A 16,584-nucleotide genomic window follows, 5' to 3' on the forward strand; every position below is an offset into this window, starting at 1 on the left:
CCCATCACTAACACAATAGATAATCAACGGTTGACCCAGTAGGCAAAACTGGGTTTCTGGTTATAATGATGTCATTTCAACCAGATTTATCTGCTGGGGATGACCCTTGTTAACTTTCCCATACCAGTGGGCCACGCTCCCGGGCTGGATCTCCTGGACGAAGATGCCCAGCTCTCCACAGTTCTCGCTCCTCAGGCCAACCACGCTGAAGCCCAGACCCCGAGACAGCGGCTTCACCAGCTCCATGTGCGTCACGTAGCGCCCCTAGAGACACACGCACGCACATGCACACACGCACACACACACAAATGTACCCATATACATCACACACACACTACACGTTAGCCCTCACAGCGTAGTGTAGTGCGCACTGGTCTTTGAATATTTAGCTAGCTTGACCGGGAGTGTAACCAGCCTTGCTTGTGATTATCAAGATACATTTCTGGAGATAATACATTTTTTACCATCTAGGGATGTAGAGAAATAGTACCACCAACAGCATTTGTGCAAAAGTCAAGTCAAATATGAAACAAAAACAATCAACCATATAATGAAATATGTACCTGTGTATCTAAAAGAAAGTTACTTGTTGTGATGAAATAACTCAAAATGTATGACATGCTTGCGTTTTATCCAAACATGTCTTTACCTGAGCCATGGAGCGAATGATGTGCTCAAACTCCTCAGGCGATTGCTTCCCATTGACCTGTGTACTAGTGGAGGCTTCTGGGTAGGCAAGATGGCCACCATTGGCCTGGGCTGATGTGTAGCATTCACTCAGGTCACCGCTAAGTGTTGATGTGACACCACCCTGAAACCATCAATGGAAATACAGTCAAGTGTTGCATTCAAGAATTCTAGGTTTTGCAACATTTTGATATATGGCAAACTGTATAAACTCCGTATTGTTTATAAGAAAGAGCAGCTGCTAAAAGCTGTTGGCTGTTATAGTTTGAAGTGCTGTTTATTGAATTTGTGGCAGTTGTTTGATTGAAGAGAGTCATGATCACAAACACTATAACCAATTATTTGAAATCAAATATATTCAATGTTGTGATGGTAGGAATTATACATCTCGCAAGAAACAGACTTAATCCACAAAATTACAGCTTTATTTTTGAATATATCAACACAAACCATGGTTACTTGTCACACTGTTACACACATGCATTGCAGTGACTATCACTAATATCCCAAATAAGGCCACACAAGCCGATCCAATCAAGTTCTAACCAAAAACCTGCCTTCACTGCTGTTAAAATAAACAAAGGCTAATTTCGTGAATTCCCTAAATCAAACTAAGTCTGGGAGCGGGGGAGGCAGGCCAGCTCGTTACCCAGCCGTGATTAGCTGGATCTATAGCAGTCTAATCCTTCAGCGATAATAGCCTTTCAGCTGATCCAACAATGACTCTGCCACCAATGTAATATTTCCATCATAGCCATCTGGATGCCTTGATATGCTACTCAATAAATGGGCTGCAACCACTGTGGTTTTGTGACTAATGGATTACATGAATTAGACAATGTGTAAAACTATGTTTTTGAATCTCATTTGCTTATTGGCTCTAATGTTTGTTTATGATTCGTTTGAATGTGATCCAAAAGGACTAGCACATTGCTTCATGAGAACTTTGTTTGAAATATAGCATCCTAGGCTTCGGTTGCCCTTTTGAACTTGTGCTTAGCATATTGAAGAAGCATTTTGGACACACTAGCTGACATATCATCCAGCCAGTATGGTGAGGTTTTAGCCTTTGTAAAGAGAAAAACCCTGCAGGCTCGGCTAAGTTAGCGTAGCGCTCAAGTTGCTGTCCCATACACAAGCTTTGTTAGCCAGCCGGGCTAAGAGGATTAAAGTTCCAGTTTGGTTCTTGCACATTTAAGAAATTGTTTCTGCCCCACTTCACACGGCGGCAGCCTCTCTCTTCTGCGAGCAGGCCCTGTCGCCATAGCGACACTGACAGTGCTAGGCACTACTGGCAGGGGTAGACAGACAAACTGTGTGTGGGTCTAGGCATTGACTGACAACAAAAACACTAACTACAGCTTTCCTACAAATTGGTTTCGCCTAAGGAAGCCAGAAAGTCTATTTGTACTGCAAAATCCCAGCTTAATCTCTGTTCCTCTAAATTGAATTTACATGATTTAATGTTTTCTTTGATTCACTTTATCTATAAACATAGACTCCATTACTCATTTATTTTAGCTTGAAAACAGTAGGGTGGAAGAGCAATAGTTTAGCATGCCACACACACAGTTACCCATGCTATACTGTGTGGAATGGATTGCTACATTGTGCTAAGGAATGTGACACTGCTGAAATAAGCTATAAAGCACTGGCGCACAAAAAAAAATGCCTGCAAGGATTTTATAATCTGAATTCCTTCAGGGTTGAAAAAAAAGAAAAGATATAGCAACCCCCCTAACTCCCACTGCATCGCTCACATATTTTCTGTCTCAAGCGCTCACCCTGGCCCCTTCCCACAGTGACCTAACCAGAGCTCTTTCTTGGGCAAAAACTAAATCTACATTTCTCATGGGCCCTAGAAAACCGAGGAGGCCTTTTGGCTTTTCCTGGTATTGTCTGCTTATGTAACCTTATTAAAAGTGCCCAGATGAACTCGGACTGCAATATGACCACAGTAATACATGATTTGAGAAGGGGGAAAAAAAAGCTAAATCTGTCTGGAGCCCTAATAATTCAATTGGATTCAACGCAGACCAAATCAAGATTGAAATAGGTAGCAGTAATTTATTTCATTCCCAACTACCAGACATAATAATACTGTCGTAGCAAAGACCATACATGGTCAATCCTGAGTCTGAAGCTATGCCATTAACACATTTATCTACTATTGATACACCATCCAAAGTGTAATTAATAACTTCACCAAGCTCAAAAGGGATATTCAATGTCTGCTTTTATTTTACCCATCTACCAATAGGTGCCCTTCTTTGCAAAGCATTGGTTAACCTACCTGGTCTTTGTGGTTGAATCTGTGTTTGAAATTCACTGCTTGACTGAGGGACATTACAGATAATTGTATGTGTGGGGTACAGAGATGAGGTCATTCAAAAATCCTGTTAAACACTATTATTACACACAGAGTGAGTCCATGCAACTTATTATGTGACTTGTTAAGCACATTCTTACTCCTGAACTTATTTAAGCTTCAACATTGACATTATGGTGTATTGTGTGTAGGCCAGCGACAAAAAAAATCTCAAATTAAATTATACTGAACAAAAATATAAACGCAACACGCAATAATTTTTACGATATTACCGAGTTACAGTTCATTTAAGGAAATCAGTCAATTGAAATATATTTACATTTACATTTAAGTCATTTAGCAGACGCTCTTATCCAGAGCGACTTACAAATTGGTGCATTCACCTTATGATATCCAGTGGAACAACCACTTTACAATAGTGCATCTAAATCTTTTAAGGGGGGGGGGTTAGAAGGATTACTTTATCCTATCCTAGGTATTCCTTAAAGAGGTGGGGTTTCAGGTGTCTCCGGAAGGTGGTGATTGACTCCGCTGTCCTGGCGTCGTGAGGGAGCTTGTTCCACCATTGGGGTGCCAGAGCAGCGAACAGTTTTGACTGGGCTGAGCGGGAACTGTGCTTCCTCAGAGGTAGGGGGGCCAGCAGGCCAGAGGTGGATGAACGCAGTGCCCTTGTTTGGGTGTAGGGCCTGATCAGAGCCTGAAGGTATGGAGGTGCCGTTCCCTTCACAGCTCCGTAGGCAATCACCATGGTCTTGTAGCGGATGCGAGCTTCAACTGGAAGCCAGTGGAGAGAGCGGAGGAGCGGGGTGACGTGAGAGAACTATTTATTAGCACCTAATCTATGGATTTCACATGGCTGGGCCTGGGATGGCCTAGGCCCACCCTCTGAGGAGCCAGGCCAAACAACATTTGTTTTACCCCCACAAAAGGGCTATACTACAGACAGAAATACTCCTCAGTTTCATCAGCTGTCCAGGTGACTGCTCTCAGACGATGGATGTGGAGATCCTGGGCTGGCGTGGTTACATGTGGTCTGCGGTTGGACATACTGACAAATTCTCTAAGGCGGTTTATGGTAGAGAAATGAACATTCAATTCTCTGGCAACAGGTCTGGTGGACATTCCTGCAGTCAGTATGCCAATTGCACGCTCCCTCAAAACTTGAGACACCTGTGGCATTGCATTGTGTGACAAAACTGCACATTATAGAGCGGCCTTTTATTGTCCCCAGCACAAGGTGCACCTGTGTAATGATCATGCTGTTTAATCAGCTTCTTGACATGCCACACCTGTCAGGTGGCTGGATTATCTTGGCAAAGGAGAAATACTAACAGGGATGAAAACAAATGTTATTTCAGTTCATGAAATATGGGACCAACATGTTGCGTTCATATTTTTGTTCAGTATATTTTACATGTATTTAGATTTTACAGGCTGTAACGCAACAAAATGTGGAAAAAGTCAAGGGGTGTGAATACTTTGAAGGCACTGTATATTTGATATTGTTCATCAAAGTTAGCTGACTAACTTAGTGATCCTACATCCCAACACCCAAGAGAAACCTGATCTTACCCACCTGGTCTTTGAGGAGCTGGACAGACTTCTGCAGGGCCAGAATCTGGTGGAACAGGGGGCTCTGGAGAACTGACTTGAGCAGGCTGAGCTTCTCCTCAGTGGGGACCTCCCCCCGGTCCTTCAGCTTGGCCTGGAGACGCTCCACTGCCTGCAAGGCACGCTGGGTATCTGCAAAAGTGTTGCATAGTCCAGTGACCGCATGGGGAGGCAGCCGCGTGGAGAAGAGTGGAAGAGAGGGTTAGCTATCAGTATGAACATGCAGGGTGATCAACGCAAATGTTTTGAAATTCTTTAGAAGTTGAGTACAGCTAGATAGGAGGCCGACATGCCCCCTTTGACATCTCTAAAACATCCTGTAATTAAACATCCAAGAGTTCCTATTTTGTTGGCAGTGTTCATTTAGGATGGATTGCTGAGATATCAAAACGTATTTATTTCACATGCACCGAATACAACAGGTGAAGTAGACTTTACTGTGAAATGCTTGTTTACAAGCCCTTCCCAACACAGGAGGTTGGTGGCTCCTTAATTGGGGAGGACGGACCTGTGGTAATGGCTAGAGCAGAATGGTATCAAATACATTAAACACATGGTTTACATGTGTTCGATGCCATTCCATTTGCTCCATTCCAGCCATTATTATGAGCTGTCCTGCCCTCAGCAGCCTCCACTGCTTACCAAATATGCAATAAACAATAATAATAAAAAATTGTAACACAAGGGGAATAAAATACACAAAAGAATTGAGCTATATACAGAGAGTATCAGTACCAGATCAATGTGCAGGGGTACAAGGTATTTGAGGTAGAAAAGTACATGAAGGCAGGGTAAAGTGACAAAGCATCAGGATAGACAATAATACGAATAAATAGAGAACAGAGTAGCAGCAGGCAGCATAGGATGAGTTTGAAAGTGTACAGTACCACTCAAACGTTTAAACACCTACTCATCCAAGGGTTTTTCTTTATTTGTACTATTTTCTACATTGTAGAATAATAGTGAAGACAACAAAACTATGAAATAACACATATATGGTGTGTATATAGTCTAGTGAGTGTGCGTAGGGTCAGTGCAAGATAGTTTGGGTACCATTCATTGACTATTTAGCAGTCTGGCTATTTAGCGGTTTTATGGCTTGGGGGGTAGAAGCTATCTCAGAGCCTGCTGTTCCGAGAGCCGATGCTTCAGTACCATTTGCCAGACGGTAGCAGAGTGAACAGTCTATGGCTAGGGTGGCTGGATTTTTTGGCAATTTTTCAGGCCTTCCCCTGACACCACCTGATATAGAGGTCCTGGATGAGCTCAGCTCGTACTAGACTTTCTGCACCACTCTCTGTAGCGCTTTGCGGTCCAGGGCGGTGCATTTGCCATACCAAGCGGTGATACAGTCAGTCAAGATGCTCTCGATTGCGCAGCTGTATAACTTTTTGGAGGTACCGAGGACCCATGCCAAATTGTTTCAGTCGCCTGAGGGGGAAGAGTGGCTGCCGTGCCCTCTTCACTAATGTGAGGGTGCGTGTAAACCATGTTAAGTCCTTAGTGATGTGGAGGCCAACGAATGTGAAGCTCTCGACCAGCTCCACTACAGCGATGTGGATGGGAGCGTGCTCTCCCCTCTTTCTCCTGTAGTCCACAATCAGCTCCTTGGTCTTACTGATGTTGAGGGAGAGGTTGTTGTCAAGGCACCACACTGCTAAGTCTCTGACCTCCTCCCTGTAGGCTGTCTCATTACCATTGTGTCGTCAGCAAACTTGATGGTGTTGGAATCGTGTGCGGGCCACGCATTCGTGGGTGAAAGGGAGTACAGGAGGTGACTAAGAATACACCTCTGAGGGGTCCAGTTTTGAAGGAATGTGAAGTCTATTCTACAATTGACTTCTAAAGTCTTATCTACTGTAAGTAACACATGCTCCTGTTGACACACGTGCTTGCTAATGTGTGAAGCACTATGTGAATGATTCTTGGGGGGGGGGGGGGGGTGAGAGAAAGACCACCCTGAGGCTTAGCTTAACTTCCATTCAACATGATGTTCTCTTTCAGAATAACAATGATTTGCTGTTAGCTTTGGCTCGGCCGAGAGACGCACAGGTCCGGACTGGGCAACCGGAGAAAAAAGGTCCTCCAGTTTGCTTGCTCGACCCTGCATAAGCTCTTCTCGCCTCCTCAAAGCGGCTTGTTAGCCAAGGATGGGTTTGGACGGGGCAATTTCCAAAGCCCGCGGACTGTGACTCTCACCTAATAGGGCGTGCACGAGTTCCAAAGCACTGTTCGTTCTGAGAGCTAGCCCACCTCTTTGTGCAGAGACAGTAAACAAACCAATAACACGAGAGTCTCGACAGACACATTTCTTTGTTAACGGCTTGTACCTTCGGGGGTACTTCGTTGTTGTTTTCGTAGCGGGGTGTTCGGGCGTGCATAACAAGGATTCTCCTCAGGGTCTGTGTTTCTTAGAGAAATAGGGTGATTTTACAATAACTGAGGCCTAGTCCGGATTTTTTATGTTTGGATGGGAGATGGGGAGTAACGTTATCTAAATAAATAATAACATCAATCTAATTCCCTCTCTTCATCAAAACATTATCACCTCTCCCTGTTTTCTTGTTGTGAGACCTTGGACATAACTGACAACGCTAGCAATCAACACTTTTCTAACACACATTGACTGATCACTTACCCATTGTCTCAATCATGTCTTTTATTCCTGGTAGATGTGATAGCTGCCTATCAGACAATGAGTGTTACTCTTCACGTAGTCAAGGCCTGCAAAATATACATATGTGTTACACACCCTCTATATGAGCACCCCCTATTTGACCTTTGACCAAATGAATATGAAATCAACATGAAACCATTACGAGTGTTGTTGCAATGCTACTTTTGTCAATCATTATCACATAGGCTACTTAGTCATTCAGTGTTGATATCCATGTACACTCTGACCAGTGTGCTCTTAAAAGACTGACCGACAATTAAAATATCTCAGCAGTCTACTCTCTGAATTGTCATACTTCACAGGACATAATATAAAATACACATTTTTATGCTGAATATTTTTTTTTTATGCTAAAGATGAGAGCTGCTACATTACAGAACAAAGGTTTTGTGCAGGTGCTACAATACTACTAGAAGAAGTAGGTATTTACTAGGCACATGCAGGTTGATGGGGCCTTTGTATTTCACTAATGCTCTTATTCAGGGATTAACATTTGCCAATTGCCATTCCTGGGGCCTTAACTGACATTGGCAATGGCTTTGTGACATGTATGTCACCGCCAGTCATCTGTGTGGCCTTGGCAAAGTCATTAACTATGCATGTTAGGCCAAACAGGCAGGTGTTCTGCTTCTATGCTCAGTAGCCTAATCAATAGCCATATCACATCTCAGTTACTGTAAATCAAGTATCCACTAATACATTCAGAAATAAGTTGTGTGTTACTATACCAAGGCACAGTGATGCTTTTAAAACTGAAAGGTTAAGTGATGCAGATGAAGTCAATGTTCTAATGTGAATGAAATGTCTTCCTTTTATATTGAGACATTTTTTATACATCAAAAGGTACAATACCTGGAAGTTAAATATTGCATATTTAGTTGTTATACAGTAAATCGTCTTACTAACTGCTCTGTAACCTTGTCATACCCACTCCAGTCATACCATGCAAGCACATTGATAGAAAACAGTTTCTTTAATTGCATTGATCCATTATCAATGAGAAGTGGTATGGGGAGGATCTTAATTATTTCATTTGCTTAAATCTTATATTAGCTCAATCATTAGGTGCAGGTGCATATGCTGAATAACCAATTCTCATGGCATTATCAGCCATAGAATAGCCTATAGGCCTATCAGTAGGCAATATTTACAGCAAATGTCTATAAACTTACAGACAATAGCCATTTTTGTCACCCAATATAAAAACGAGTTTGAAACCAAAATAGAAACAACTTCAAGCTTTATTTAGGGCCTATCACTTGGTTTGGACAAACAGATTGACAGTTAATAGGTTAATGGTTTCTTGAAGTTGTTTTCTTCTAGGGACACCAGCTAGCACATCTGGTTTCTTTGTAGTTGTGGGACATACGTTTTTGGTTTCCAATTGGTTCTGGGAACGAAGCCATACATTTCCTGACCGGTAAAATGGAAACATTCTGAGAATGTAAGCGAAAATTTCAAAGGAAACAAGCACTCATTAAACCTGTTAGGGATAGGGGGCAGTATTTTCACGTTCGGATGAAAAGCGTGCCCAGAGTAAACTGCCTGCTACTCACTACTCAAATATTTGCATATTATTAGTAGATTTCGATAGAAAACACTCTGAAGTTTCTAAAACTGTTTGAATGATGTCTGTGAGTATAACAGAACTCATATGGCAGGCAAAAACCTGAGAAAAATCCAACCAGGAAGTGGGAAATCTGAGGGTTGTAGTTTTTCAATTGATTGCCTTTCAAACTACAGTGTCTGTGGGGTCATTTTGCACTTCCTAAGGCTTCCACTAGATGTCAACAGTCTTTAGAACCTTGTTTCATGCTTCTACTGTTACTGGGCAGAGAATAAGAGCTGTCTCAAGCCTGGGACCAGTGAGTTGTTTACCGCGCGCCCACACAGGCGCCCTCATGCAGGCGCGCCGCTCCTTCTTTTTCCTCTGTAATGAATACGCTATTGTCCGGTTGGAATATTATCGAAGATTTATGTTAAAAAGACCCTAAGGATTGATTGTAAACATCGTTTCACATGTTTCTACGAATGGTAAAGGAACATTTTGACTTTTCGTCTCGGGTTTTGTGCTCGCACATTTTGCCTTTGGATAGTGATCTGAACGCGAGAACAAAAGAAGGTATTTGGACATAAATATGGAGTTTATCGAACAAAACAAACATTTCTTGTGGAAGTGGGAGTCATGGGAGTGCATTCCGATGTAGATCAGCAAAGGTAAGTGAAGATTTATAATACTATTTCTGAGTTTAGTTGACTCCAGAACTTGGCGGGTAACTGTATAGCTTGCTTTGATGGCTGAGCTCTGTACTCAGAATATTGAACAATGTGCTTTCGCCGTAAAGCTATTTTGAAATCTGACACAGCGGTTGCATTAAGGAGAAGTGTATCTATAATTCTTTCAATAACTGTTGTAAACTTTATCAACGTTTATGATGAGTATTTTTGTAAATTGATGTGCTCATTCACCGGAAGTTTTGGAGGCAATACATTTTCTGAACATCACGCGCCAATGTAAAATGGGGTTTATGGATATAAATATGAACTTTATCGAGCAAAACATACATGTATTGTGTAACATGAAGTCCTATGAGTGCCATCTGATGAAGATCAAATGTTAGTGATTAATTTTAGCTGTATTTCTGGTTTTGTGACGCCTCTCCTTGCTTGGAAAATGGCTGTGTGTTTTTTCTTGTTTAGGCACTGTCCTAACATAATCTAATGTTATGCTTTCGCCGTAAAGCGTTTTTGAAATCGGACAATGTGGTTGGATTAACGGAAGATTATCTTTAAAATGGTGTATAGTAGTTGTATGTTTGAGAAATTTTAATTATGAGATTTTTGTTGTTTTGAATTTGCCGCCCTGCTATTTCACTGGCTGTTGGCCAGGGGTTCCGCTAGCGGAACGTCTGTCCATAAGATAAGGTGTGGTTAATAAGTGGGCGTGGCCAAGACACCTGAACACACTTAACAAGATCGAGAATAGAGTTTTGTTGAAGCTGAGAACGGAATTTATCGCTTTTTAAATAACATTCTTACAACGCCACTAATGTTTTCTTATGGTTTTTATGGAACGTTTTCTTAATGTTCTGAGAACATGACTAAATATAACCATGAGGAAACCTGCAGAAAATGTAATGCTGAAGAATTGAAATTCCCACAGATGAACAAACCAGATGGAGAACATTCCTAGAACATCACCAACATTTTTATTAAATGTAAGCATGTTTGAACTTTTAAAAACGTTCTGTAAAGTAATGAAATGCCCCCCCCATTGAGCAAGTGAATGTTTGACATTTTCAGACTACTAAACAACTATTTAGAACCATGGAGAGTAACTACAAGTCACAAAGAAAACAGAAGCTGCATCCACTATTCCAGCACCATTTCAGCATCATCAAATCACCTCTGCTTAGTCTAATACAGTGACAACTAAAAGACACCAAAAACAATTTAGTCCAATCAACGTAGGCTAAATATTATTTGGCTGTCCATGGTTCTGATTTCTGTGTGTGTGTGTGTTGCGCACATTTGTACGGAATGGGGTAAGTTTACGTTATCTCCCCAGAGAAAGCATCTGAGCGAGCGAAACAGAGCCTCTCTGTCTCTGTATGTGTAGCCCATGAGATTGTTTCCGCCGTAGCGTTGCATGCAAGGGAAGCCAGAGAGCATTTGTCCACCCTTGATTAAAAAAAACTTTACAAAAAATATAATATAATAGCCAATCAGCTTTGAGCTAAACTGAGTGAGCTCAACTGTGAATGGTCCTGGCACACCCAAAAAAAGTGTCAAGGGAAGCCTGTTTTGGATTTGGCTTCACACTAATCACATCACATCTAGAGCAAAACATCAAATGATATGCAACAAATGTAGTTTTTTTCTCTTGTTGTGTTTTTTAACTTTGGTGGATAGATAGCTAAAATCAGCCCTTTCCTAAATTAGCTGGATGGAGTTAGGGATTTTGACTTGTGGATTTTACTTAATTCTTCATACTGGGCAATGATTATAACAGCAATTCTGATCCATTCAAATGAGGCTACAAAGAAAACGAATGGGACTGTAGCGACTGTGTTGACTTCCAAATCTGGGGTGTGAACTACGTTTCTATTCAAGCGTTGATCGACATGGTAATGGCTCTATAGTATTGGAAAAAAGTTGAAAAAAACTGACCCTCCGTTACATCGTGACGTGTCATGCCGTAACGTACAGCACGCATAAAGCAACTATTTCTGTCTTACAATCTCTCTCCACCAGGTGTAACACTTCTCTCATCGTTTAAAAACAAGAAATGGACAGTGACGGGGTAAGGGGGGGATACCTAGTCATTTTTTGAGTCATCACTGTAAGCGATCATGACTTTCAAAGCCGCTGTTTACTTCTGAAGATCACTTTAGCCCCGCCCTAAAAACCCGATTGAAATTCGACACAAACCTTCAAATAGGTATGTAATGGCACATTATATAAACTCTTTATAGTGTTTTATTTACATTTTAGACACGATAAGGTGATAAGTTGGCCAGATTGAGTGAAAAAAAGCAGTTTTCCCACACATCTCCTCTCCTTCTCACTATCACGCATTAGTTTCGCTTCCCCACCCGCCATTTTTAAAAGACCCGAAGGAGCTCATTGCCTTCTTGAATTATGCAGAAACGGGCAGCGTGGAGGTCATGTCATTAATTTTGTTGGAAAGGGGAGAAATTGTGCTTTACAATGATATTGACATTACAGTTGATCTAGAAGTATTGTTTTTGGGGTGCTAAAATAAGGTCAATTGTACGGACCAAGGCGATGTACAAAAGTGAGTGAGTTTACGTTACATTCAGCCTCTTGTGAATTTAAGGACAATTATGAAAACACAGAGATGAAAGATACATTTTATGTTTTTTTTTTTCTTGGTAATTTTTTGTGGGAAGCTTGGCTTCCCATGGCCTCCATCAATACACGCCACTGGCTCTTACCAAGCTCTAAGAAACGTTATGTGCTAGCTGGGATAGTTCTAACTATGGATCCATAACACCACTATAGTATAGTTTTCGTTCACCGCTCACTCAAGGCATATTTAACAAACTGAAATGTGTTTGTACAAGTGTCGGCACTGTCTGTTTATACGTTTATATAGTATTATTTTAAATCTAGCCTCGCCTCGGCAACAGAAGGCAATGAATACAATCCGCTTTTCTCAACTCCCCCTCCTTCTCCATCTCTTCTTCAGGATATTGAATCAACAGGTATTCGACATTATCAGAGACGCCAAAGACGTTGTATAACGTTGTGACAACGTAATGAAACCGCCCAAGTGCTTGAAACATTCCCACAAAACTATAAACATATCATATAGGCTATGGGAGAGAAAATACAGATGTCGTTGGAAACATTGACCGCGCGAGAGTCAGAGAACGTAGCCTTTACAATAGCAACACTGTTGCTCAAAATCCAAACTCGGAATTCAGCGTTACATATGTATCCGAAACGCTTATTAACTTTTATCTTGTCAAATGCATTGAAAGGAGTATTATAGGAACGAAGGAAACTTACACAGGCGTTGACCCTTGGCTGGCGGCTTACACAGGACGTGTCCTGTTGTACTCCGGCTAACGGCGCATAGACTGGGCTTAAAGATGGGGCGTATTGTAACTCGATATTCAATAGACATTCGCAGCAACAGCGTCACCGAGAGTTGAGATCGAGACCAGCTATAGGAGAGACGGTGGAAGTTTATTGGGAGGTCACAAGCGCCGCTTGGTGGATACCATGACAACTAGGCCTAAAGTGCAGCCTGCTGTTCTGCATCTCAATCATCTCAAGTATTGCACTCAGACAGACTTGATTGGGGATTTATTTCATATGCATTGGGCAATTTTATAAGGGGGTCTATTTTTATAATCATGGGTATTGCAAAAGGCAAGTTTTTTGTATTTTTTTATTTCACCGTTATTTAACCAGGTAGGCTAGTTGAGAACAAGTTCTCATTTGCAACTGCGACCTGGCCAAGATAAAGCATAGCAATTCGACACATACAACAACACAGAGTTACACATGGAATAAACAAAACATACAGTCAATAATACAGTAGAACAAAAGAAAACAAAAAGTCTATAGGCCATGGTGGCGAAGAAATTACAATATAGCAATTAAACACTGGAATGGTAGATGTGCAGAAGATGAATGTGCAAGTAGAGATACTGGGGTGCAAAGGAGCAAGATAAATAAATAAATAAATACAGTATGGGGATGAGGTAGGTAGATAGCCCATCTGTAAACAGCCCATCTATGTACAGGTGCAGTGATCTGTGAGCTGCTCTGACAGCTGGTGCTTAAAGCTAGTGAGGGAGATATGAGTCTCCAGCTTCAGAGATTTTTGCAGTTCGTTCCAGTCATTGGCAGCAGAGAACTGGAAGGAAAGTGTGGGTGGCTGTGTGGGTGACCAGTGAGATATACCTGCTGGAGCGCGTGCTACGAGTGGGTGCTGCTATGGTGACCAGTGAGCTGAGATAAGGCGGGGCTTTACCTAGGAGAGACTTGTAGATAACCTGTAGCCAGTGGGTTTGGCGACGAGTATGAAGCGAGGGCCAACCAATGAGAGCGTACAGGTCGCAATGGTGGGTAGTGTATGGGGCTTTGGTGACAAAACGGATGGCACTGTGATAGACAGCATCCAGTTTGTTGAGTAGAGTGTTGGAGGCTATTTTATAGATGACATCCCGAAGTCGAGGATCGGTAGGATGGTCAGTTTTACGAGGGTATGTTTGGCAGCATGAGTGAAGGATGCTTTGTTGCGATATAGGAAGCCGATTCTAGATTTAATTTTGGATTGGAGATGCTTAATGTGAGTCTGGAAGGAGAGTTTACAGTCTAACCAGACACCCAGTTATTTGTAGTTGTTCACGTATTCTAAGTCAGAGCCATCCAGAGTAGTGATGCTGGACGGGCGAGCAGGTGCGGGCAGTGATTGATTGAATAGCATGCATTTAGTTTTACTTGCGTTTAAGAGCAGTTGGAGGCCACGGAAGGAGTGTTGTATGGCATTGAGGGTCGTCTGGAGGTTAGTTAACACAGTGTCCAAAGAGGGGCCAGAAGTATACAGAATGGTGTCGTCTGCGTAGAGGTGGATCAGAGAATCACCAGCAGCAAGAGCAACATCATTGATGTATACAGAGAAGAGAGTCGGCCCGAGAATTGAACCCTGTGGCACACCCATAGAGACTGCCAGAGGTCCGGACAACAGGCCCTCCGATTTGACACACTGAACTCTATCAGAGAAGTAGTTGGTAAACCAGGCGAGGCAATCATTTGAGAAACCAAGGCTGTCGAGTCTGCCAATAAGAATGTGGTGATTGACAGAGTCGAAAGCCTTGGCCAGGTCGATGAATACGGCTGCACAGTAATGTCTCTTATCGCTGGCGGTTATGATGTCGTTTAGGACCTTGAGCGTGGCTGAGGTGCACCCATGACCAGCTCTGAAACCAGATTGCATAGCGGAGAAGGTACGGTGGGATTCTAAATGGTCGGTAATCTGTTTGTTAACTTGGCTTTCGAAGACCTTAGAAAGACAGGGTAGGATAGATATAGGTCTGTAGCAGTTTGGATCTAGAGTGTCACCCCCTTTGAAGAGGGAGATGACCGCGGCAGCTTTCCAATCTTTGGGAATCTCAGACGATACGAAAGAAAGGTTGAACAGGCTAGTAATAGGGGTTGCAACAATTTCGGCAGATAATTTTAGAAAGAGAGGGTCCAGATTGTCTAGCCCGGCTGATTTGTAGGGGTCCAGATTTTGCAGCTCTTTCAGAACATCAGCTATCTGGATTTGGGTGAAGGAGAAATGGTGGGGGCTTTGGCGGGTTGCTGTGGAGGGTGCCGGGCAGTTGACCGGGGTAGGGGTAGCCAGGTGAAAAGCATGGCCAGCCGTAGAGAAATGCTTATTGAAATTCTCAATTATAGTGGATTTATCGGTGGTAACAGTGTTTCCTAGCCTCAGAGCAGTGGGCAGCTGGGAGGAGGTGCTCTTATTCTCCATGGACTTTACAGTGTCCCAGAACTTTTTTGAGTTAGTACTACAGGATGCAAATTTCTGTTTGAAAAAGCTAGCCTTAGCTTTTCTAACTGCCTGTGTATATTTGCTCCTAACTTCCCTGAAAAGCTGCATATCACGGGGGCTATTCGATGCTAATGCAGAACGCCACAGGATGTTTTTGTGCTGGTCAAGGGCAGACAGGTCTGGTGTGAACCAAGGACTATATCTATTCCTAGTTCAATTTTTTTTGAGTGGGGCATGCTTATTTAAGATGGTGAGGAAGGCACTTTTAAAGAATAGCCAGGCATCATTTACTGACGGGATGAGGTCAATGTCATTCCAGGATACCCCGGCCAGGTCGATTAGAAAGGCCTGCTCGCAGAAGTGTTTTAGGGAGCGTTTGAGAGTGAATGTCTGCTATTGCAACACTCAAATACCATGCATACAACGTATAATGGGTATTGGGGGCGTAGGCAGAACATGCAATGCAATGTAACTTAACACAGGCTTTCACAATGTTGCAGGTAACATCAATGCTTGAAGAAATGGTCCCTGGCAAGAATGATAAACAAGGGTACCCAGTCTTATCTATTTGTCAAAACATAGATAACACATCTTTATCTTTCCATCTGTCATCTTCAGTTCTGATCTCCTGTGTTATTCTGATTACTCACAGCGTAGGGGTCCTGAAACCTATTCAAGTTGATGCAGAATAGTTTCTCAATATACTTTAGTACGTATGCCTATCAATAAAGTCAGTGATCTCAATCATTAAGAAATAACTCCTTAAAGGGGAAATCTGCTGTTCCTACAGTAATTTTTGGACGAATAAATTAATGATATAGAGTACCAGTCAAAGTTCGAACACACCTACTCATTCAAGGGTTTTTCTTTATTTTTACTATTTTCTACATTGTAGAATAATAGTGAAGACATCAAAGCTATGAAATAACACATGTAATCATGTAGTAACCAAAAAAGTGTTAAACAAATCAAAATATATTTTATATTTGAGATTCTTCAAAGTAGCCACACTTTGCCTTGATGACAGCTTTGCACACTCTTGGCATTCTCTCAACCAGCTTCATGAGGTAGTCACCTGGAATGCATTTCAATTAACAGGTGTGCCTTGATAAAAGTTCATTTTAATGCGTTTGAGCCAATAAGTTGTGCTGCTACATGGTAGGGTTGGTATAAAGAAGAGAACAGCTCAAATAAGCAAAGAAAACCGAGAGTACATCATTACTTTAATACATGAAGGTCAGTCAA

General features: G+C 42.1%; 1 protein-coding gene across 10 annotated transcripts in view; it reads right to left on the reverse strand.

Moving 5' to 3' along the window:
- LOC106577625 (multiple PDZ domain protein) overlaps positions 1-12,944 on the reverse strand; it is a 69,392-nt gene extending 56,448 nt beyond the window's left edge. For all 10 annotated transcript variants that reach the window (XM_045701378.1, XM_045701379.1, XM_014155881.2 and 7 more), the window contains exons 1-5: positions 12,840-12,944; positions 7,266-7,351; positions 4,593-4,759; positions 650-811; positions 125-264 (exon numbers count right to left, since the gene is read on the reverse strand). In XM_045701378.1, the coding sequence (XP_045557334.1) occupies positions 125-264; positions 650-811; positions 4,593-4,759; positions 7,266-7,281 (485 nt within the window). In that variant the 5' untranslated portion in view covers positions 7,282-7,351; positions 12,840-12,944. The remainder of the gene's footprint in view (positions 1-124; positions 265-649; positions 812-4,592; positions 4,760-7,265; positions 7,352-12,839) is intronic.
- Positions 12,945-16,584: the final 3,640 nt, after the last annotated feature.

The sequence above is a fragment of the Salmo salar genome, chromosome ssa18 (genome assembly GCF_905237065.1).
Source record: "Salmo salar chromosome ssa18, Ssal_v3.1, whole genome shotgun sequence".
Classification (NCBI taxonomy): Eukaryota; Metazoa; Chordata; class Actinopteri; order Salmoniformes; family Salmonidae; genus Salmo; species Salmo salar.